This window comes from Hypanus sabinus, chromosome 5, assembly GCF_030144855.1.
Source record: "Hypanus sabinus isolate sHypSab1 chromosome 5, sHypSab1.hap1, whole genome shotgun sequence".
Lineage (NCBI taxonomy): Eukaryota > Metazoa > Chordata > Chondrichthyes > Myliobatiformes > Dasyatidae > Hypanus > Hypanus sabinus.
Genome location: NC_082710.1, coordinates 1,780,331 through 1,805,302, shown reverse-complemented (window position 1 = coordinate 1,805,302; position 24,972 = coordinate 1,780,331). Strand labels below are relative to the sequence as shown.

The following is a 24,972-nucleotide window of genomic DNA, read 5'->3' as shown; positions in this document are numbered from 1 at the left end:
ACTGAGCTACATCTCTAGTTCTTTAACTAAGTCCCCTTAGGAGCTGCAGCTCAACACACTGGGTGCAGATCTGGCCGTCTGGGAGGCTGGAAGACTCCAGAGCCTGTCATATCTGACACCAAGCACATAACACCAGCCTCACACACATACTTCCTCCTTTCTGCAGTTAACACCAGTGAACCTACCTTGCCTTGTCCCATTATCGCCTAAGCCCGTTCAGCCAAAGCCCTATCATTCTGCTGCCTCTCAATCCGCTGCCTGCTGGATATGGCGGTCTTCTTTCTAAACCTTTCGCGCTCTACTGGCTGATGTGACGCGCCTGCGCAGTCTTGCCTCTTTTACCCCATGTAGCAAAAACTGCCTTCATTCCCGAAATCAGCCATCACTCGCAGCCTTCTTGCTCCAACCTCTAACCCAACATTTGTACTCATGGTGTACAGCGTTAGCAGTATATGTTATGGACATGGACTATATAAATAAATCTCAAAGTACCAAAGAGATACCACTATCTCTGCTTTCACAAAATTCTTCAAATAAACCATTGGCAGATGAGGCAAATCTACATTCGGCTCTTCTCCCTCAGCAAAATCTCTTCCATCAGCACTCTCATTATAAACTTCCAGTTCAGATTGGTGGGTCACATAGATCAAAGGTTTGACACCAGACTCCCAAAACAGCAAGTTACCAGCGACAGAGAAAATGCTTTAAGTTTCCTGAAAAAAAAATGACACCTTCACTGATTTATGGGAATGCCTGGATCATGACAGGAATATTTTATCTACAATGATGAAAAGAGAGATGGAGCATCTGAGAAGGCACTGAGAAGCTAGAGAAAATGAAATCCAAAACAAAAACTACAAATACCAGAAATCTGAAAGCACAAAATGTTCAGAAGATTCTGTGGAATGGGAAATAGAGCTGTATAATCATGCTTCTTTTGCCTTTCATACCTTTGTTCCGCCTGCATATAATTTTTCAGAGTATATTCAATGAGTCCTTGTAGTTTCCATGACTCGGACATGTCAGGATGAGATCTAGTAAGATCTGTTGAAATCTGTTTGATGAATGGGAAAACATTGCTTTATCTTCTCAGCAAAAAAAAGTTAGAATTATACGAGGTATCTGTTGATATATAGTTGGATCATTACTGATGGGCAGAAACAACTGCAAAAACACTGAATACTATTTTACCGTCATTTTTGCTCTACCAGAAATATTAGCTTGTTACTCGTGTTACGTTTACTAGAAAGAAAATGTACTGAAAGCAATATGGATTGAAAATTGGCTGGCTATGGATTGAAAGTTGGCTGGCTGTCAGGAAACAAAGAGTAGTGGTTAACGGGTCCCTTTTGGAATGGTAGGCTGTGACCAGTGGGGTACCACAAGGTGCAGTGCTGGGACCGCAGCTGTTTACAATATACATTAATGATTTAGATGAAGGGATTAAAAGTAACATTAGCAAATTTGCTGATGACACAAAGCTGGGTGGCAGTGTGAAATGTCAGGAAGATGTTATGAGAATGCAGGGTGACTTGGACAGGTTGGGTGAGTGGGCAAATGTATGGCTGATGCAGTTTAATGTGGATAAATGTGAGGTTATCCACTTTGGTGGCAAGAACAAGAAGGCAGATTACTATCTAAATGGAGTCAAGTTAGGAAAAGGGGAAGTACAACAAGATCTCTGTGTTCTTGTACATCAGTCAATGAAAGCAAGCATGCAGGTACAGCAGGCAGTGAAGAAAGCTAATGGCATGCTAGCCTTTATAACAAGAGGAATTGAGTAAAGAGGTCCTTCTGCAGCTGTACAGGGCCCTGGTGAGACCCCACCTGGAGTATTGTGTGCAGTTTTGGTCTCCAAATTTGAGGAAGGACATTCTTGCTATTGAGGGAGTGCAGCATAGGTTCACAAGGTTAATTCCCGGAATGGCGGGACTGTCATATGTTGAAAGATTGGAGCAACTGGGTTTGTATTCACTGGAATTTAGAAGGATGAGAGGAGATCTGATTGAAACATATAAGATTATTAAGGGATTGGACACACTGGAGGCAGGAAGCATGTTCCCGCTGATGGGTGAGTCCAGAACTAGAGGCCACAGTTTAAGAATAAGGGGTAGGCCATTTAGAACAGAGATGCGGAAAAACTTTTTCACCCAGAGACTGGTGGATATGTGGAATGCTCTGCCCCAGAAGGCAGTGGAGGCCAAGTCTCTGGATGCATTCAAGAGAGAGTTAGATAGAGCTCTTATAGATAGCGGGGTCAAGGGATATGGGGAGAGGGCAGGAACAGGGTACTGATTATGTATGATCAGCCATTATCACAGTGAATGGCGGTGCTGGCTAGAAGGGCCGAATGGCCTACTCCTGCACCTACTGTCTATTGTCTGAGCTACATTTGCAAAGTGAACATTTTTAATAACTGTCCAAATAGCATGATTGTACTCATTCGTATTTCATTCCCAAACAATTTAAAACATTGAACAACCTGAGATGCTTCTTCCATCAGACCTTTGTTCAAATAAGCTTGACCTTTCATGCCAAGTAGCACAGGTTCATTATTGGGAAACTAGAAAGGAAAATATATCCACAATTTTACACAGAGATCAGTTAACTGCTCTTCAAATGATCTGTAACATTTCAATTACAACCACCGAGATGTAACACTGAGCGTCACAGGAAGTCATTCCTACCTGTGGCCATCAAACTATACAACTCCTCTCTCGGAGTGTCAGACACCCTGAGCCAATAGGCTGGTCCTGGACTTATTTCCACTGGCATGATTAACCTATTATTATTTAATTATTTATGGTTTTATATTGCTATATTTCTTCACTATTCTTGGTTGGTGCAGCTGTAACTAAACCCAATTTCCCCTTAGGATCAATAAAGTATGTCTGTCTGTTCCAGAAAGCACAAGTTGCATACTAGTTATTAAAAAAAATAACGTTATCAATTCAAAGCAATTAGAAAACCTCCTTCGATGTGAAGCCAAAGAAAGCACCAGCAGTGAACCCACACTGCTGACAAGTGGATCACATTAGTATCAAGTTACCAGACTTGAATGCCACTGATCTGGGCCGCAACTGATTGTGAATCTCATGGTTCATCCAGGGTCTCTGGTTGGGGAATACTGTGAATGATTTTGTGGAGACACACTCATCTATAATTGTTTTAATAAAGTCTATGTCAACTATGGCTCATTCATTACCCAGTCCATCACACGTAAAGCCCTCCCCACCTTTGAGCACATCTACATGAAGTTTTGTTGTAGGAAAGCATCTGGGACTTCCACCACCCAGGACATGTTCTCTTCTCGCTGCTGACATCAGGAAGGTGGTATAGAAACCACCACCAGGTTCAGTAACAGTTATTATTCTTCAATCGTCAGTGTCTTGAACTAAACGATAAAACTTCATTCAACTTCACTTGCCCCATTATTGAAATGCTCCCACAACCTATGGATTCACTTTGAGGACTCTTCATCTCATGTTCTCAACACTTATTGCTTATTTATTATTATTATTATTTTCCTTTTGTTTGTTGCCTTTTGCACACTGGCTAAATGGCCAAGTTGGTGCGGTCTTTCATCGATTGTATTATGGTTATTATTCTATTTTGGATTTATTGAGTATGCCCACAAGAAAAAGATTCTCAGGGTTGTATATGGTGACATATATCTGCTTTGATAATAAATATATTTTGAACTTTATCGCTAAATATTTGCTATTTAATCAGAGGCAAGGGGGATTCAGATATGTCACTTATTGTATTTTCATGACCGAACAAAATTATAAAAGACATACATAATAAATGGAAATATTCAGAGTGTCTGAAAGCCCTAGAATTTCAGTCCTGCTCTTTTTAAAAATCTGAATTGTCTCTATTCTGCGCCAGTAATCATCTATTAAGCTTTTGGATGTGATTTACATTAATACTAATTGTAAAAGGACTCGCATCGGAAACAGATAGTCAGTGTTTAATCAGTGTCAGGAACATACCTGCTCAAAGATACCAAAGGCGAGATCTGCATGATTTGGGTCACCAGACCTGACCAGAGCTTCTACTTGCAAATGAAGAAGTTTGGGCTTTTGATGACTGTTTCCATTATGGATATTCATTTCCAACCATCTCACACCTGCAGATAGTCATCAATGAAGAAAGTCAGAAAACTCTGGCAAACTTTAGCTCCTACCTCACTTCCAGTGAATATCTACAAAAAAGTCTTAATCTATCAGCAAACTTACTGTTGTAATACAATTACACAGACACTCACACACTTGGGTATAGATGTTTAAAATTACCTTTCACAGACTTGCAATAAGTCCTACACCAATTACTTTTAAGCTATAGAATTTGCTGCTTAGTATCATTCATCAACATTTTTAGAAAGACCGAGTTCTTTTCAAGTTCAAATTCAGTTTATTGTCATTACGCTGCACACAAGTATACCACCAAATAAAAGTTCTTCTGGACAAAAGTACACAACACAGTACATATAACTCACACAATACAAAGTAGTATCACCACAAATATGGTGGCAGGGAGTTCAGTAGTCTTACAGTCTGGGGGACGGAGGGGGGGTGGAATCTGTTCCCATTCTAACAGTCCTTATTTGAATGCTACAGCACCTCCTGTCTGATGATAGGAGGTCAAAGAGATTATTGGAGGAGTGGGAGGGATTATTGACAATGATAAGTGCCTTGCATACATAGCGCTCTTGATAAACATCTCTGATGAGTGGAAAAAAAATCCCGATGACCCTCTCAGCAGTCCGCGCAATCCCTTGTAGGGACTTGCAGTCGTAATAAATGAAGAGAATGGGCAATAACAGAACCTTTCACAGACTAGTAAAGTAGCTCTGCTACTGTCAGGTCACATGCTGCCTTTTCCATTATGGCAGAAACATGAAACGAATAATCCAAGACTGGTAATCCTTCAGTGGCAATCAGGTCAATGTCAAAACACACTTCAAATTAGAACACACTAACGTATTTGCCAAAAAAGTTAGACTTGTATTGAATCCATCTATTCACTGTTTAACTGGTTCAATCCCAACTGAACAGGCAACTATGAAAAAGCTGGACACACATTGTGATGAATGGGAACAAAGACCAGAATTCTGGCCCAATTTCAATTAAATTCCTGAATGGAATTTTTGGCAGCTGTTAGTTTATGATGCATAATAATATACTGATCAAACAGATGAAAACAATGTTACAATTAATACATTTCTGGACTAAGTATTAATTCTGTAATGATTTTGTCTTTGATCTCCAGAATCAATATTACTGGATATAATTTGCAAAAAAAAATTATCCCTCTCATTGTTCTTGCAAAGAGGAGAAATTGTGTGGAAAAAGCACATTGAGTGGGCTTATACAAGAAAGCTAGGAGGAAATTTAGCTCGATGTAAGTAAACATTTAAATTTTCTTATTCCTTAATGAAATGTAGAAACCACTGGCATTGTGCAACCCCACTTACCCCTAAACTGAGAATTAATCACATACGGGTCAAAACAGATGAAAACACCAGATTTCCCTCCTAAAGACTTTAGTGAGCCAGGTAGGCATTTACTACTTGCCTGCACTTCCATGTTTATTTAAGGAAGTGAGCTTTTTTCATAATTTTTAAATCAGTTCAAATGAAATTCCCCAGTTGTGATGGTGGATTCAAATTCACATCACTGGATCATTAGCATAGAACATCAGTCACAATCAGAACCAGGTTTAATATCACCAGCATATGCTGTGGAATTTGTTATCTTAGCAGAGGCAGTACAATATAATAAGTACATGGTAATATAGATAATAAATCAATTACAGTAAGAAAATACACACACACACACTAAATAGTTAAAATAAAAATAGTAATAATATTTAAAAAATGAGGTACTGTTCATGGGTTCAATGTCCATTTAGGAATTGGATGGCAGAGGGGAAGAAGCTGTTCCTGAATGACTGGTTGTGTGCCTTCAGGCTTCTGTATGCCCTTCCTGGCTGGTGGGGTCCATAATGATGGACACCACCATCCTCAGGCTCTGCTCCTTGAAGATCTTTTGGATAATTTGGAGGCTAGTACCCATGATGGAACTAATTTATTTTATAACTTTCTGCAGCTTGCTTTGATCTTCTGCAGTAACACATCACCACCAACCCCCATCACCAGACAGTGATGCAGCCTGTCAGAATGCTCTCCACGGTATGTCTGAAGAAGTTTTTAAGTATTTTAGCTGGCATATCAAATCTCCTCAAACTCCTAAAGAAATACAGCTGCAGTCTTCCATTCTTTAGAGCCGGATCGATCTACTGGGAACAAGTTATATCCTCAAAGATCTTGACACTGAAGAACTTGAAGTTGCTCACTCTCTCCACTTCTGATCCCTCTATGAGGATTGGTTTGTGTTCTCTCATCTTAGCCTTCCTGAAGTCCACAATCAGCTCTTTCGTCTTACCAAGATTGAGTGCAAGTTTGTTGCTGTAACACCACTCAACTAGCTGGGATATCTTGCTCCTGTACACCCTCTCGTCTCCATTTAAGATTTTGCCAACAATGATTGTATCATCAGCAAATCTATAGATGGCATTTGAGCTATACCTAGCCATATTCGTGCATACAGAAAAAGCAGAGCAGTGGGCAAAGTACACACACCTGAGGTGTGCCAGTGTTGATCATCAGCGAGGAGATTTTATTAACAATTCACACAGATTGTGGTCTTCCACTTAGGAAGTCAAGGATCCAATTACAGAGGGAGGTACAGAGGCCCTAGTTCTGTTGCTTATTAGTGACTTGATAGTAACTACAGGTAATTGATACACTATCAGAACATCAGCAGTATCACTAAACAGTTAACAAATAATAGATGGACTTCAGCAATATTAATATCAATTTTAAACATCAATGGCCAAAGGTAACAGATAGGAGAATAATCAGAGAATTTAACTCCAATCAGCAGTTGTGAAGATGTTGGCGTTGATTATTAAGGATGAGGTCTCAGGATACTTGGAGGCACATGATAAAATAGGTCATAGTCAGCATAGTTTCCTCCAGGTTAAATCTCACCTGACAAATCTGTTGAAATTCTTTGAAGTAGTAACAAACAGGATAGACAAAAGGAGAATTGTTTGATGTTGATATTTGGATTTTCAGAAGTCCTTTGACAAAGTGCCACACAAGCCCATGGTACTACAGGAAAGATTTTGTAGGATGTGGGAACTCATGGAACCTCATGGTCTCCATGATGACTATACCTGCAAGAAGTGCAGCTAACTCCAGCTCATGAAAGACCGCATTAAGGAGCTCAAGTTGGAGCTAGATGAACTAAGGATCATCCAGGAGGCAGAACAATTGATAGACTAGATTTTTGAGCAGATGGTTACACCCAAGAGTACAGAATTCAGGGAGTAGATAAATGAACACTGAGAGAGATAAAGGGAGAAAGAAGTCAGTGCAGGGTGTCCCTGTGGCCATTCCCCTCAGCAACAAGTATACCCCTTTGGATACTACTGAGGGGGATGACCTATCTGGGCAAGGAAGCAGATGCAAAACCAATAGTACTGTGGTCGGCTCTAAGCCTCAGAAGGGCAGGAGAAATAGTCATAAGGGACTTGATAGTTAGCGGGACAGATAGGTGATTCTGTGGCAGCAAAACAGATGCCAGGATAGTGTGTTGCCTCCTGGGTGCTACGGTCCAGGATGTCTCTGAGCAGTTGCAGAATATTCTGAATGAGAGGATGAGCAGCCAGAGTTTGTGGTACATGTTGGTACCAATGACATAGGCAGGAGGGGGGTAGAGGTCCCGCACAGTAAGCTTACGGAGTTGCGAAGGAGGCTGAAGAGCAGGACCTCCAAGGCAGTAATCTCCAGATTACTCCCAGTGCAATGAGCTAGGGGAGGTCACAACAGAGAGAGTGCAGACAAATTAGTGACTGAGAAGATGGTGCAGGGGGCAGGGTTTCAAGTTCTAGGATCATTGGTAACTTTTTTTGAGGAAAGGGTGACCTGTACAAGTGGGATGGGTTGGACCTGAACTGAAGGGGAGCCAATATCCTGCGAGGGAGGTTTACTAATGCTAATGGGAAGGGTTTAAACTTCGATTCACAGGGAGGTGGTAACTGAAGTGAAGAAGCAGAGGATAGGCCAGATGGCACCAAGCAGAGACAGCTTGGAGAGAGTTTGTGAGGAAGGATAGGCAGGTGGGTTGAGATGTGTCTGTTTTAATGTAAAGAGTATCATGAACAAGGTAGATGGACTTAGAGCACGGATCAGTACATGGAGCATTAATGTGGCCATTACAGAAATTTGGATGTCAGGGGCAGGAATGGCTGCTGAGTGTTCCAGGCTTCAGATGGTTCAAAAAGGACAGGGAGGGGGGCAAAAGAGGAGTGGAATTAACATTGCTAATCAGGGATAATATCACGGCTACGGAAAAGGAGGAAGTCCTGGAGGGATTGCCTACTGAGTCAGTGTGGGTAATAAATCTACTGGGTGTTTTTGATAGACCCTCCAATACCAACAGAGATATCGAGGAGCAGATACGGAGGCAGATTCTGGAACAGTGCAATAATAATAGGGTTGTAGTAATGGGTGATTTCAACTTTCCTAATATTGACTGGCATCTCCTTAGAGCAAGGGGTTTAGATGGGGTGGAGTTTGTTAGGTGTGTTCAGGAAGGTTTCCTGACTCAATATGTAGATAAGCCAACTAGAGAAGAGGCTGTATTTGATCTGGTATTGGGAAATGAACCTGGTCAGCTGTCAGATCTCTCGGTGGGAGACCATTTTGGAGGTAGTGATCACAACTCTGTCTCCTTCATCATAGCACTGGAAAGGGATAGGAACAGACAATTTGGGAAAACATTTAATTGGGGTAGGGGGAAATATGATGTTATTGGGTCAGAACTGGGAGCAGATGTTCTCAGGGATATGCATGGCAGCGATGTGGCAAATGCTCAGGGAACATTTCCATGGTGTTCTGCATAGGTATGTTCCATTGAGGCAGGGAAAGGATGGCAGGGTAAAAGAGCCATGGTGTACAAAGGATGTAGAAAATCTAGTTAAGAAGAAAACAAAGCTTACAAAACATTCAAGAAACTAGGTACTGTTAGAGTTCTAGAAAACTACTAAGTTGCCAGGAAGGAGCTTAAGAATTAAATTAGGAGAGCAAGAAGGGGCCATGAGAAAGCCTTGGCGAGCAGGATTAAGGAAAACCTGAGGGCATCCTACAAGTATATGAAGAGCAAGAGGATGAGCCATGTGACAATAGGACCAATCAGGTATGATAGTGAGAATGTATGCATGGAGTTGAAGGAGGTAGTAGAGGTATTTAATGAATACTTTGCTTCAGTATTCAGCAGTGACCTTGGCAATTGTGGGATGATTTACAGTGGACTAAAATGCTTCAGCATATAGACATTAAGAAAGAGGATGTGCTGAAGCTTTTGAAAAACATTAAGTTAAATAAGTCACCATGTCTGGACAAGATATACCCCAGCCCACTGTGGGAAGCAAGGATGGTAATTGTTGAATCTCTGGCAATAATCTTTCCATCATCAATAGGGACAGAAAAAGTACCAGAGGATTGGAGTGTTACAAATGTTGATCCCTTGTTCAAGAAAGGGAGTACAGATAACCCAGGAAATTATAGACCAATGAGTCTGACTTCAGTGGTGGGCAAGTTGTTGGAGAAGATCCTGAAAGGCAGCATTTATGTGCATTTGGAGAGACATAATCTGATTAGGGATAGTCAGCATGGATTTATCAAGGATAGGTCATGCCTTATGAGCCTGATTGAATTCTTTGAGGATGTAACAAAACACATTGATGAAGGTAGAGCAATGGATATAGTGTATATGGATTTCAGTAAGGCATTTGATAAGGTTCCTCAATGCAAGGCACATTCAGAAAGTATGAGGCATGGGATCCAAGGAGATTTTACTTTGTGGATCCAAAATTGGCCTGCCCACAGAAAGCAAAGGGTGGTTGTAGATGGTTCATATTCTAGTGACTAGTGGTGTTCAACAGGGATCTGTTTTGAGACCCCTCCTCTTTATGATTTTTATAAATGACCTGGATGAGGAAGTAGAAGGGTGGGTTGGTAAGTTTGCTGATGACACACAGGTTGGGGGTGTTGTGGACAGTGTGGAGGGTTGTCTGAGGTTACAGTGGAACATCGATAGGATGCAAAACTGGGCTGAGAAGTGGCAGATGGACCTCAACCCAGATAAGTGTAAAGTGGTTCATTTTGGTTGGTCAAATTTGAAGACAGAACATAATATAAATAGTAAGACACTTGGCAGTGTGGAGGATTATAAAGATGTTGGGATCCATGTCCACAGGACACTCAAAGTTGCTGTGCAGGTTGACAGTGTTGCCAAGAAGGTGTATTTGGAGTATTGTGTTCAGTTCTGGTCACCTCACTACTGGAAGAATATGGATACTATATAGAGTGCGGAGGAGATTTACAAGGATGCTGCCTGGATTAGAGAGCGTACGTTATGAGAATAGGTTGAGTGAACTTGGTCTTTTCTCCTTGGAGTGACAGAGGATGAGAGGTGACCTGATAGAGGTGTATAAGATGATGACAGGCTTTGATCATGTGGATAGTCAGAGGCTTCTTCCCAGGGCTGAAAAGGCTAACACGAGGGGGCATAGTTTTAAGGTGCTTGGAAGTAGGTACAAGGGCAAATGTCAGAGGCAAGTTTTTCTGCACAGAGAGTGGTGGGTGTGTGGAATGTATTGCCAGCAGCGCTAGAGGTAGATACAATAGGGTCTTTTAAGAGAATCTTAGATAGGTACACGGAGCTTAGAAAAATACAGGGCTATGCGATAGGGAAATTCTAGGCAGTTTCAACAGTAGGTTACATGGTCAGCACAACTTTGTGGGCCGAGTGGCTTGTAACATACAATAGAGTTCTATGTTCTATGAATGGCAAAAAGCATTGACAGAGTGGATGTGGAGAGTCTGTTTCCTATGGTGGGAGAGTCTAAGACCAGAGGATACAGCCTCAGAATAGAGGGGCATCCTTTTAGAACGGAGGAGGAATTTCTTTAGCCAGAGACTGGTGAATCTGTGGAATTCTTTGCCACAAGCAGCTGTGGAGGCCAAGTCTTTAAGTATATTTAAAGCAGAGGTTAATCAATGCCTGATTGATTAGGGCATAAAGGAAATCGGGGAAAGGCGGGAGATTGGGGCTGAGAAGAAAATTAGATCAGCCATGGTGAGATGGCAGAGCTGATTCCATGACACAAATGGCTTAATTCTGCTCTTAAATGATCGTATGACACACCAATTAATGTGGAGTTGAACTTCCAGGATTCTGAAGCCAACATTTCAAAGTTTAGGTATCTCAGAGTATTCTCAATTATAAAATTGAACAGTAATAAGGAGATAAAGTAGAGTAGATATGAGGCAATGAAAACTCTATGGGGAGGATTTGGAGTTGGTTAGCATGTGTAAAGATAATTGGAGAACAGAAAATGGTACAAATTATGACACGACAGAACTGAAGCTGCCTCTCAAACTATAGATCCGCAAGTGACAATGGGGAGGGGTTGAATAAAATAAAGTCTAATAAAGGGATAAAGACAATGAAAAACATAACAGTAAGCACCACAATCAAACAACTGATTACTTGTAAGAGAGGAAAATGCAAAACTCAAGGTACTTGTGGACAGCATTATGGTTTATCAATTAGCTTATGAAATATGCAAATTCCACACCTTGTCTGCAAGTGTCAATTGCTTCTTCATACTTGTGCATCCGGAGCTGGATTTCTGCTAGATAAAGCCAGGCTACAATTGTCGACCGTGCGTGCTTTAAGCCTGTAACACCAAGGACAACCATCTCAAAATACACAATGAATGACAGGTAGTTCCCACAATTAATGTTCATCCAAAGTACAGTTGCCTCTCCTCTAAGAAACAGGTCAGGTGATCAGTCTGCAGGAGCAATCCTGAGCATCCTGTCGTCCCACTTTAATTCAACATCCAACTCCTACATGAATCTGTCTGCTGTCTCCTGCACCATTACAAGGCACAATGACTCATTTTTTTGTCATAGCTCACTATCGCCTTTTGAAAATCAAATTCTCCAAGTTTAGGTCACACACTCTTTCTTTCTGGAGTAAGTGATCTGCAGAAGGATCACATTGAAAGTCTGTGATGGGAATGTAATTATCAACATGTCAGCTCAAAACTTCATTGGGACTTAAAGTGGAAAGAGGAGATGGCTAGTATAAAGGACTGGGGCAGGGAATTGGTAAAACAGAAACCTGAGGTTATTGGTGAGCTGAGGGGGTGAAGGATGAATGCTGCTCCAGATTTTAACATCGGCAGTTTTTGTCTGTATCTGAACCGGCCATTCCTGTCATCCTTTCAGTTCAGCTTTTACTTGTGCACATTCCAGGGCCTTAAAACTGCAGAGAGCAGGGTTCTAACTGCCACTTTACATTGGTCTCACCCAATCAGGAATATTCCTTGTGCTCTATCCATCCCTTCCCCATCTTCTCTGCTACTGAAAACTAACGTTATTTTTCTTTCCTTCGCAGTTCTGAAAAGAGACAAAGTCTAAGACTTCAAATATTAACATCCTCTTTCTAACTGCTATTTAACCTGCTGATGACAATCATGAAGACCCTGGAGACTTGTTCCAGAGCAGCTCTGGCCTATGGTTAGGTCACACTTAAACCCCCTCCAGTTCGCCTACCAGCCCCAACTAGGAGTTGAGGATGCCGTCGTCTACCTGCTGAACCGTGTCTACGCCCACCTGGACAAGCCAGCAAGCACTGTGGGGGTCATGCTTTTTGACTTCTCCAGTGTGTTCTATACCATCTGCCCTGCTCTGCTGGGTGAGAAGCTGACAGTGATGCAGGTGGATGCTTCCCTGGTGTCATGGATTATTGATTTCCTGACTGGCAGACCACAGTACGTGCACTTGCAACACTGTGTGTCAGACAGAATGGTCAGTAGCACTGGGGACTGTCCTGTCTCCCTTTCTCTTCACCACCTACACTTCCAACTTCAACTACTGCACAGAGTCTTGCCATCTTCAGAAGTTTTCTGATGACTCTGCCATAGTTGGATGCATCAGCAAGGGAGATGAAGCGGTGTTCAGGGCTACAGTGGGAAACTTTCTCACATGGTGTGAACAAAATCATCTGCAGCTTAATGTGAAAAAGACAAAGGAGCTGGTGGTGGACCTGAGGAAGGCTAAGGCACCGGTGACCCCTGTTTCCATCCAAGGGGTCAGTGTGGACATGGTGGAGGATTACAAATATCTGGGGATACGAAAGAACACTGAGACTATCTACAAGAAGGGTCAGAGCCGTCTCTACTTCCCTAGGAGACTGAGGTCCTTTAACATCTGCCGGAAGATGCTGAGGATGTTCTACGAGTCTGTGGTGGCCAGTGCTATCACGTTTACTGATGTGTGCTGGGGCAGCAGGCTGAGGGTAGCAGACACCAACAGAATCAACAAACTCATTCATAAGGCCAGTGATGTTGTAGGAGTGGAACTGGACTCTCTGACAGTGATGCTGTCCAAGTTGCATGCCATCTTGGACAATGTCTCCCATCCACTCCATAATGTACTGGTTAGGCACAGGAGGACGTTCAGCCAGAGACTCATTCCACCCAGATGCAACACTGAGCGTCATAGGAAGTCATTCCTGCCTGTGGCCATCAAACTTTACAACTCCTCCCTCGAAGTGTCAGACACCTTGAGCCAATAGACTGGTCCTGAACTTTATGGTTTTATATTGCTATATTTCTTGGTTGGTGCGACTGTAACGAAACCCAATTTCCCTCGGGATCAATAAAGTATGTCTGTCTGTCTGTCTTTCTGTCTGATGATTTTCTGTTTTTATTTCAGATTGAGATTGAGAATGGGTTGAGTGAACTCAGCCTTTTCTCCTTGGAATGATGGAAGATGAAAGGTGACTTGATAGAGATGTACAAAATGATGAGAGGCATTGATCGTGTGGATAGTCAGAGGATTTTTCCCCAGGGCTGAAATGGCTAGCACGAGAAGACACAGTTTTAAGGTGCTTGGAAGTAGGTACAGAGGAGATGTCAGGGATAAGTTTTTTTTTACACAGAGAGCAGTGAGTGCATGAAATGGGCTGCCAGCAACGGAGGTGGAGGCCGATAAGATGGGGTCTTTTAAAAGACTCCTGGATAGGTACATGGAGCTTAGAAAAACAGAGGACAATAGGTAACCCTAGATAATTTCTATGATAAGGACATGTTCGGCACAGTTTTGTGGGCCGAAGGGCCTGTATTGTGCTGTAGGTTTTCTATGTTTCTATTTCAAAGTCAATGAACTCTACGTGAAGGGGACAAAAGCAGCTGGGACAAAGACAGAACAAAATATTCCTGAACCTCTTGATTCTGAATACCCATAACAACCACTCAAAGATTACAAGCAACATAGGTAATACATTTCCATACTCTGCTTTCTTCAATTTCAATCATTTTTATTTTCGGATTCACACAAGTTTTTTGAACAAACCAGCCATTTTAATCCTTGTCTGGTCAAAAATGCAGAAGGGAATTATACTAATCACAATGATCTACGAATCAAAATAATCAGCATTAGCAAACACTAGCCCAAATAATAAGCAAATAATCTATATTATCACTGTTTGATTAATTATAACTGATAGTGAGTACACAGGTAGTTTCAGAGGACTGCCACACGAGAGTCATTATAAATGGCATATTACATTGATGTGTGCACTTCACCTTCGCTCAGGTATTTTGCAGCTTCTTCATATTTTTGTTCTTGCATTTCTTTGATTCCAAGCCCAATAAGCCCGAGTCCATTTGCAGGTTCCATCTCACTAAGCCTTGTATAACACTGTAGAGCCTCTTCACTGAAGCACTCTGTGTGAAAGGGGAAAGTAGCAGTCGTTTAGTTATGTACAGGTGAATCACCAAGATGGAAAGCACACTGACATGATCCCATTTTTCACTGTTTTCCAAATAACAACATCCCCACATGCTGGAGAAACTTGCCACTAACATTTAAAAGGGAAACACCAAAACTGAGGGAACAAGGATTAAAGACAAATGGTTTAAATGGTTTAAAAAACCAATAAACTTTAAAGGTATCAATTCAGCATACCACGACTTAAAATCAGCCAATGTAACCTTCAATTCACCTACAAGTAAATTGTACAATATTGGGCTTCAAATACAATGCATCTCCCAAAGGTGTAACAACTATAAGATTTTGAAAATTCATTAACTACCTGTTTGGATGAAATACATGCACAGTACTTCCAGTGAAGATGACGAATTAGGATACTGAGCTATCAATGCCTCACAAGTTAGTTTTAGCTTATCTCCTCCATGTGGCAACTGAAACAAAAGTTAAAAAATAAAAATATGAAAACTTTGACACTGAATGTTAGTATTTGTAAAAATGTTATAATTTACATAGTACTAACAGTAAAAGCGTTTTAAACCATAATCACAAGACCACAAGATTTAGAAGAAGAATTAGGCAATTGGCCCATCAAGTCTGCTCCGCCATTTCATCATGGCTGATCCAATTTTGCTCTTAGCCCCATTTTCCTGCCTTCTTTCAGCATCCCTTCATACCCCGACCAATCAAGAATCTATCAACCTCGGCCTTAAGGATACATGAAGACGGGCTCCACAGCACCCTATGGCTAAGAATTCCATAGATTCACCACCCTCTGGCTAAAGAAATGCATCGTCAACTCCATTCTAAAAGGACACACCTCTATTCTGAGGCTGTGTCCGCTGGTCTCAGACTCTCCATATGCACTCCATGAAGGACTTTCACCATTAAGGTTTTAATGAGATCGCCCCTCAACATTCTGAGTTCCTGGACATTAAGCTTCCAGTTATAATTCTCTTTCCGGCATGCTCAGTGATGTTTTTTTCAAAAATATACTTTATTCAGAAATATTACAAAATAAAATGATTACAAAAACCATTCGTTGACTCTGAGTCCTTATTCACCAAATAGTTATTTAGAATAAATCAAGCGTTGACCTTCAGTCCTGTATACACTCTTTTCAATTGTGTCCACCTTTTATATTGCAACTTATCCTTTTGACTGCAATTATGCCCTATCAACAGCCTCTCCTCACTACACATTGCCTATCTATAAACCAGTTACCTCATCTTCAGCACTCTCACCTGCCTTTCCTACGATACTTCCTGCATTGAAATATATGCAGCTCAGCAGACGAATTGCATCATGCTCAAACTTTTGATTTCTAACTTTGTCTTGAGGTCTTACCAACATCTGCCTCTACAATCTCTCCACTAACTGTTCTAGCACTCTGGTTCCCATCCCCCTGCAGCTCTCGGTTAAACCCCACTGTACAGCATTAACAAAATTTCCCACTAGGATATTAGTCCCTCTCCAGTTCAGGTGCAAACCTTTCCTTCTGTACATACTCTGGCATTTCCAAGATCAACTACAAATACACGCATACTTACAGAAGCAGCATCTGAATTTCTGAGAGTGTCAATTTTCCAAAGCAAAAACCTGGTGAAAACAAGTCTAAGACAAAATAAATCACATACTACCGATATAAGAATTCTTGTGACACTCTTCTTATAGAACATAATAACTTTCCAGAGACTTAATATCAATATATATAGCTGAATCTATAATTAGTATTGTTACTCTATGTCAGGAGTTTAATGACATGCATCCTTACTGTTGATAGAAATTTAATGTAGTCAGTAGAAAGCTGCTGATGATTGTCACTCGGAATCTTGTCCAGGGATGAAAGGGCATTTTCAAATGCAGTGATCAACTACGACAGAGAAAATGAAAACAAATTGACAATAGATGAAAGACAAATGTTATAAACAATGTGCGCTGGTATAATATTTTATTTACTTCAGGATATCCTGCAATGCATTACAGCTAATAAGAAAGTCACTGGTATGAAGTTGTAAAATCCATCAGCCTGATCTGACCCAGCAAAGTCTCACACCTAGCAATGTCACAGTCAGTCTTCATGGAAGTTAAATGGGCAATTTAAAGTTCAACGTAAATTTTATTATCAGAGTACATGTATGGTACCACATACAACCCTGAGATTCTTTTTTCTGCTGGTATACTCAGCAACTATAACAGGATCAATGAAAGATCAAGTAGAGCACATAAGGCAATAAACTGCAAATACAAATATAAATAATTAGCAATAAATAATGAGAGCATGAAATAACACAATAAAGAGCCCCTAAAGTGAGATCATTTGTTGTGGGAACACCTCGATAGGTAAATGTGGTTATCTCCTTTTATTCAAGAGCCTGATGGCTGAGGGGCAGTAACTGTTCTTGAACCTGGTGGTGTGAGTGCTGAAGCTCTTATACTTTCTACCTGGTGGCATCACTGCGAAAAATGTCCAATAGGAGATTAGGAAGGTCCCCGACTGCTCCTGAAAATGTGACCAGTGGATTTGATGCCCACTTGATGGCAGATGCAGCTTTGACAAACTCACTTCAAACAAAGTACTTCTTTAATCCAGATAAAAGACACTGTGATTCCTTGATGGGCAGCTGACGGGTCTCTAATATTTGAACCCATGCATTGTGGACTGGGAAGTGATACAGAGTAAAGGTTGGGTGGCATCAAAACAGGGTTAGGGACTGTTCAGATAAAGAATCAAGGAAATAACTGAATAGTGCGTCAGATGATCAGAGTACAGACTGCATCATGTGTAGGCTTCATGGCCAGTAGAAAGCTGTGTACCAGTTGGCAACACGCACATGCTAAGCAGCTTCTCTTCCTTGATTCACCATTTGTACAGAAATACCAGTCACTATGTTATTCTATTGTCTTCAACACCAACCTTTAATATGGTCCAAGCCCCAGAGTTTGAATACCCCAATCTAGAATTTATGCTCAAATCTAGGGCTGGAATGTGACGCTAAGTATTTTCTAAATTACTATCATCGATTAAACAATAGAAAGGGATATACACCTTACAAGGATAAAATAACTATACAACATTAACTTGTAATTCTTAATTATGACATTAAGTTCTAAAAGTAACTTTTAAAATTCTATTTTACAATCAAGGGGTCACACTCTAGAAGCTAGTCAGTTACGGCAATTTGAAAATCTTTAAAACATGTGCATCATAAGGACGAAGTAAAAAATTGTCTGACAACAGTTAACTGGGGCCTTTATTGTTATGGTAATAAGTCATAAAGGCTTCATTGCTGAGTCACAGCATGACTCATTTAAAAAATATCAGACAGCTGGGGTTGCCAACCTGATTTCAGTATATTCATTGAGGTCGCATCACATCAGATTTGATCCCCAAACATGAGGAAATATGCAGATGAGAGAGCTTAAGGTAACAGATCCTTTAGGGTCAAGTGATCATTGTATGATCAAATTCACCCTGAAATTTGAGAATGGGAAGCTAAAGTCAGACGCATCGGTATTACAGTGGAGATTAGCACAAGTCTCTGAGTGTCATGGCCTGAAATTGACTGTCCTGAAGCCAGATTTCTACAATAAACAGGAATCTAACAGTTCCTCATCTCATGCTGGTTCAGCAGGCAAGTGCAAATCAGAGCGTCTCGCACTGGGTCAGCCGCAGACAATCCAGCTTGTCATTCACACTGAAGAGTTGCACCGTTGGGAGGGTCCAGCCCCCAACCCAGTGCAGATGCAAATATAAATAAATAGCAAAAAATAACGAGAGCATGAAATAACAAGATAAAGAATACTTAAAGTGAGCTCATTTGTTGTGGGACCTTCCTAATTTCCTATTCCACATTTTTCTTGGTGCTGCCATCAGAAGGTACAAAAGCTTCAGGACTCACACTACCAGGTTCAAGGACAGTTTAGCTTCCCATTCTCAAATTTCAGGGTGAATTTGATCATACAATGATCATTTGACCCTAAGGGATCTTTTACCTTAAGCTCTCTCATCAATTTTGGTGCATTGCACAACACTCAATCCAGAATACAGTAGCTAATCCTCTGGAGGGCTTAACCACAAGCTGTTCTAAAAAGCCATCTCATAGGCATTCTAGAAATTCACCCTCCTGTAATCCAGCACCAACCTGAAGTTCTCCATGACTATTGTAACATTCCCCTTTTGGCATGCAATTTCTATCTCCCATTGTAATTTGTAGGCCACATCCTTACTACTATTTGAGGGTCTGTATACAACTCCCATCAAAATCTTTTTACCCTTACAGTTCCTTAGCTCTGTCCACAATAATGATTGAACACCTTCTGACCCTATATCACCTCTTTCTAATGATTTGATTTCAATTTTTTTTTATAAAGCAAACAGCAACATCACTCCCTCTGCCTTCTTGCATGTCTTTTCAATACAATGTGAATCCTCGGATAGTACGCTCCCAGCAATAATCTTTCAGCCATGCTTCAGTGATGCCTGCAACATCATATCTGCCAATTTGCAACTGTGCTACAAGCTCATCTGCCTTATTCACCATACTGCACACACTCACACCTTCAGTCCTGTATTCACCTTTTTCAATTTTGTCTGCCTTTTACTCTGAAACTCATCTTGTTGACTGCAATTTTGTCCGATCAACAGCCTCTCCTCACTACACATATTGCCTGTTTCTGAACAAGCTACCGCATCTTTAGCACTTACCCATCTTTCTTACGATGCTTCTTACATTGAAATATATGCAGCTCAGAAAACTAGTCACACCGTGGTCGACCTATTGATTCCTAAATTATTAAACCTTCCCACTAAAATATCAATCCCTCTCCAGTTCAGGTGCAAACCATCCCTTCTGTATGGGCCCCAACTTCACTGAAAGAGAGTTCGATGATCCAAAAATCTTGCACCCTCCTTCCTACAGCAACTCCTTAGACACGTATTAAACTGTATAATCTTCCTAGTTATGGACTCGCTAGCATGCATCACGGGTAGCAATTCTGGGATCACAATCCTGGAGGTCCTGCCTTTTAACTTAGCACTCAACTCCCTGAACTCCTTATGCAGAACCTATATTATCCATGACTTATGGCTGCTCACCCTGCCACTTAAGATTGCTGAGGACTCGATCCAAGACAGCCCAGACCCTGGTACTCAAAAGGCAAAATACATATCTGGGAATCTCCTTCGTGCCTACAGAACTTCCTGCTGTGATCACAAATCACCATAAATTGCAATTCTCCATAGCAAACTCACTAAAAGATGAAGTTCTACATTTTACCCCTTTGAAAGGAAAACACAATTAAAACACCTTTCAACTTTTTTCTTGAAAACACAGTATATTATTAATTTGAACACATTAAATGCAATTATTGATTTTTAAAAAACTGATCTATACTTTGCAGCATTAATAAAACTACATGTTTATACCATATTTACAGAGTAAAAACAATTTTAGGATTTTTGCAGAGGAATGTTTGAACGAGGAATACAAAAGAAAATGCCAGTGATTCAAATTTATCCTCCAGACTGTGAGGTTCCGCAGGGGGATGTGGGACAGGTGGCAGAGAAGGAGTGCCAGGGTTTTTTTTGGGGGGGGGTGCGGTTGTTGGTTTTTTATTATTGGGTTCTTTTGGGTTTCTTGTTTTCTGGCTGCCTGTAAAGAGACGAATCTCAAGGTTATATAATTTATACATACCAATAATAAACTTATTTTGAACTCTGGTGTGGATATAAACACACACAACCCTCAGACATCAGGCAAGGTCATTAAACACAGAGTGCACTGCAGATGCTGTGGTCAAATCAAGACGTACAAACAAGCTGGATGAACTCATCAGGTCGGGCAGCATCCGTTGAAAGAAGCAGTCAACGTTTCGGGTTGAAACCCTTCATCAGGACTGAAGAAGGAGGGGGCAGGGGCCCTTTAAAGAAGGTGGGGGGAGGGTGGAAAACCAATCAGAGGAAAGGTCAAGGGGTGGGGGAGGGGAAGCAGGGAGGGGATAGGCAGAAGAGGTGAAGAAGGAATCTACGGGGAAAGCACTATGGGTAGTAGAAGAAGGCAGAGTCATGAGGGGTGATAGGCAGCTAGAAGAGGAGACAGAGTAGAGGTGGGATGGGGAAGGGAGAGGGAGGGAATTACTGGAAGTTGGACAATTCGATGTTCATACCAAGGGGCTGGAGACTACCCAGACGGTCATACCAAGGGGCTGGAGACTACCCAGACAGTCATACCAAGGTCATTAGATTGCAAACAATTGGTTTATTGGTTTATAGATCGTTACGGAATATCTCTCTGGTGCTTAATGCTCCCTCCCCTCCACCTTGCCCTTTTCTCAACCATGGTTCCATTCTCCTTGCCCTCTTCCCACTCTCAGTCCACAATAGAGACCCCTATCAGAATCAGGTTTATTATCATTTAGATTATGAAATTTCCTTTTTTTACTGTGGCAGGAATACAGTGCAATACATATGTACCAAAGACTTTGACACAATATTGTATGTTAACTCAGGGAGAAAATTTGATTGGAGGTTATGTGAATGCTGAGAAGCAGCATGACCTTGATAGACTAAATGGCTTCCTTCTGTGCTACAACAAAATGCAAGAAAGAAAAACACAAAATGCTGGCAGAACTCAGCTGGCCAGACAGCATCTATGGGAGGAGGTAGTGACGACGTTTCGGGCCAAAACGTCGTCACTACCTCCTCCCATAGATGCTGTCTGGCCTGCTGAGTTCTGCCAGCATTTTGTATTTTTATTTATTTCCAGCATCTGCAGATTCACTCGTGTTGCAAGAAAGAAAAAAATGTCTTTGTTACCAATTGTTGAGTCTCGTTATCTTGACTCTCTATATTGCCAACAAGTAACTGGATCATCTTCCTCCACAATTGATGAAGTTCTTGCTTCTCAGCTCCATCTTGTTGTTTTAGCTGTATTAATCGATTCCATGTTTTAGCAGCCTGCAACGGAGACACCATCCAGAGAGAATTCAGATACCTAAGGAAAAGGGTGTGGATGAACTAGAAAACAAGAACCTGAACATGGGGAAGACAGATTTCAAATCCAAGAGGCAGGAGCTGGCAGAAGTCGATTAGGAGTCACTAAGTGATCATCTGATGAGTGGGAGTTGGTCATGGTAGCACAGTGAGTAGCACGATACTCTTACAGCTTGGGGTGTCAGAGTTCAATTCTGACTTTTTCTGTAAGAAATTTTGTATGTTCTTCCTGTGTGCTTGTTCGTTTCCACCAAAGACGTACTGTTTAGTAGGTTAATTGGTCATTGTAAATTGCTGGAGCAGCACAGCTCAATGAGCCAGAAGGGCCTGTTCAGCAGTAGGTGGGTACTTGGTTAAGTAAGTAGGTAGACACACAGGCAAATAAATAAATGTGATATTGAGGGAGCTAATGGTCAATGTTCTTCCAGAAGTGTCAACGGTCACAGATAGGAACATTTATGTGATTCCATGGGCGCAAAAAAGAAGCAAGGATGGTAACTTGCCTCCCTAGTGCCAGGGTTCATGATTTTTCTGAGCATGTTCACAATATCCTGAAATGGGAGAGTGAGCAGCCAGAGGTCATGGTACATATTGGTACCAATGACATAGTTAGGAACAGGGTGGAGGTCCTGAAAGCAGAGAGTTAGGGAGTTAGGAAGGAAGCTGAGAAGCAGGGCTGCAAAGGTAGTAATCTCGGGATTGCTGCCTGTGCCACGTGACAGTGAGTAGAGGAACAGAATGAGGTGGAGGATAAATAAGTGGCTGAAGGATTGGAGCAGCGGGCAACAATTTAGATTTTTGGATCATTGGGACCTCTTCTGGGGCAAGTCTGACCTCTACTAAAAAGACAGGTTGCACCTGAATCCAAGGGGGACCAATATCCTGACAGGGAGGTTTGCGAACGCTGTTGGGGAGAATTTAAACTAGATTTGCAGAGGGGTGGGAACCAAAGTGAAGAGGCAGAGAATGGGGAGGCTGGAGCACAGGTGGAACCAGCTTGTAGGGAGTTTGTGAGGAAGGACAGGAAGATGTTACAGCAAAGATTACTCATCCTACTGGGCTGAGATGTGTCTATGTCAATGCAAGGAGTATCATAAACAAGGCAGGTGAATTTACAGCATGGATCAATATGTGGAACTATGACGTTGTGGCCATTACAGATTCTTGGATGTCTCAGGACCAGGAATAGCTGCTGAGTGTGTCAGGTTTAGATGCTTTGAAAAGAACAGAAAGGGAGGCAAAAGAGGTGGGAGCATAGCATTGCTAATTAGGGATAGTGTCACAGCTGCAGAAAAGGAGGAAGTCATGGAGGGATGGTCTACTGAGTCAGTGTGGCTGGAAGTTAGAAACAGGAAAGGAGCAATAACTCTATTGGGTATTTTATTACGGATCCCCCAATAGTAACAGGGATATCATGGACCAGATAGGGAGGCAGATTCTGGAATGGTGCAATAATAATAGGGAGTTGGGAGATTTTAACTTCCCTAATATTGATTGACATCTCCTTAGCACAAAGGGTTTAAAATGGGATGGGGTTTGTTAGGTGTGTTCAGGAAGGTTTCTTGACGCAATATGTAGATAAGCCTACCAGTGGAGAGACTGTACTTGATCTGGTATTGGGAAATGAACCTGGTCAGGTTTCAGATCTCTCAGTGGGAGAGTATTTTGGAGGTAGTGATCACAACTCTGTTTCCTTCATCATAGCACTGGAGAGGGACAGGAGCAGACAATTTGGGAAAACATTTAATTGGGGTAGGAAAAATATGATGCTATTAGGCAGGAACTTGTGAGCATAAATTGGGAGCAGATGTTCTCAGGGAAATGCACAGCAGAAAGGTGGCAAATGTTTAGGGAACACCTGCAGGGAGTTTGTCATAGGTATGTTCCATTGAGGCAGGGAAAGGATGGGAGGATTAAAGAACTATGCTGTACAAAAGATGTACAAAATCTAGTTAAGAGAAAAAGAAAAGCTTACAAAAAGGTTCAAGAATCTAGGTACTGTTAGAGCTCTAAAAAATTCCAAGAGGTTGCAAGGAAAGAGTTTAAGAATGAAATTAGAAGAGCCAGAATGGGCCATGAGAAGGCCTTGGTGAGAAAGATTAAGGAAAACCCGAAGGTATTCTACAACAATGTGAAGAACAATGTGTAAGAATCAACTAATCAGGCGCAATAGTTGAAACACGTGCATGAACTTGGAAGAGGTGGCGGAGGTACATTACTTCAATATTCACCAGGGAAAAAAACCTTGGCAATTGTGGGGATGACTTATAGTGGACTGAAATGCTTGAGCATACAGACATTAAGGAAGAGGATGTGCTGGGGCTTTTGAAACATATTAAATTAGATAAGTCACAGGGACCGGGTGAGATATACCCCAGGCTACTGTGGGAACGAGCGAGGAAATTGCCGAGCCTTTTGCGATGACCGTTGCATCACCAATAGGGATGGGAGAAGAACCGGAGGACTGGAGGGTTGCAAATGTTGTTCCCTTGTTCAAAAGGAGTAGAGGTAATCCAGGAAATTATAGACCAGTGAGTTTGACCTCAGTGGTGGGCAAGTTGTTGAAGAAGATCCTCAAAGGCAGGATATATGAGCATTTGGAGAGACATAATCTGATTAGTGATAGTCAGCATCACTTTGTCAAGGGCAGGTCATGACTTACGAGCCTGATTGAATTCTTTAAGGATGCAACAAAATACATTGATGAAGGTCGACCAGTGGATGTAGTGTATATGGATTTCAGTAATGCATTTGATAAGGTTCCCATGCAAGGCTCCTTCAGAAAGTAAGGAGGCATGGGATCCAAGGAGACATAGAAACATTGCACAATACAGCACAATACAGGCCCTTTGGCCCACAAAGTTGTGCTGAACATGTCCCTGCCTTAGAAATTAGTAAGTTTACCTATAGCCCTCCATGTACTTATCTAAAAGCCTCTTAAAAGACCCTATCATAGTGGTCACCAACCTTATGAAGCCCAAGATTCCCTACCTCAGCCTTAGTGAAAGGCAAGATCAACCCCAAATCAATTAGTTACATGCATGCGCACCAGGGCAGA

General features: G+C 41.6%; 1 protein-coding gene across 1 annotated transcript in view; it reads right to left on the bottom strand.

Moving 5' to 3' along the window:
* The window catches only part of skic3 (SKI3 subunit of superkiller complex), a 210,848-nt gene that overhangs the window by 137,004 nt on the left and 48,872 nt on the right, over positions 1 to 24,972 (bottom strand). The window contains exons 6-13 of the mRNA XM_059969300.1: positions 21,738 to 21,878; positions 16,695 to 16,793; positions 15,246 to 15,354; positions 14,737 to 14,877; positions 11,716 to 11,817; positions 3,996 to 4,132; positions 2,483 to 2,563; positions 951 to 1,054 (exon numbers count right to left, since the gene is read on the bottom strand). Of these exons, the coding sequence (XP_059825283.1) occupies positions 951 to 1,054; positions 2,483 to 2,563; positions 3,996 to 4,132; positions 11,716 to 11,817; positions 14,737 to 14,877; positions 15,246 to 15,354; positions 16,695 to 16,793; positions 21,738 to 21,878 (914 nt within the window). The remainder of the gene's footprint in view (positions 1 to 950; positions 1,055 to 2,482; positions 2,564 to 3,995; positions 4,133 to 11,715; positions 11,818 to 14,736; positions 14,878 to 15,245; positions 15,355 to 16,694; positions 16,794 to 21,737; positions 21,879 to 24,972) is intronic.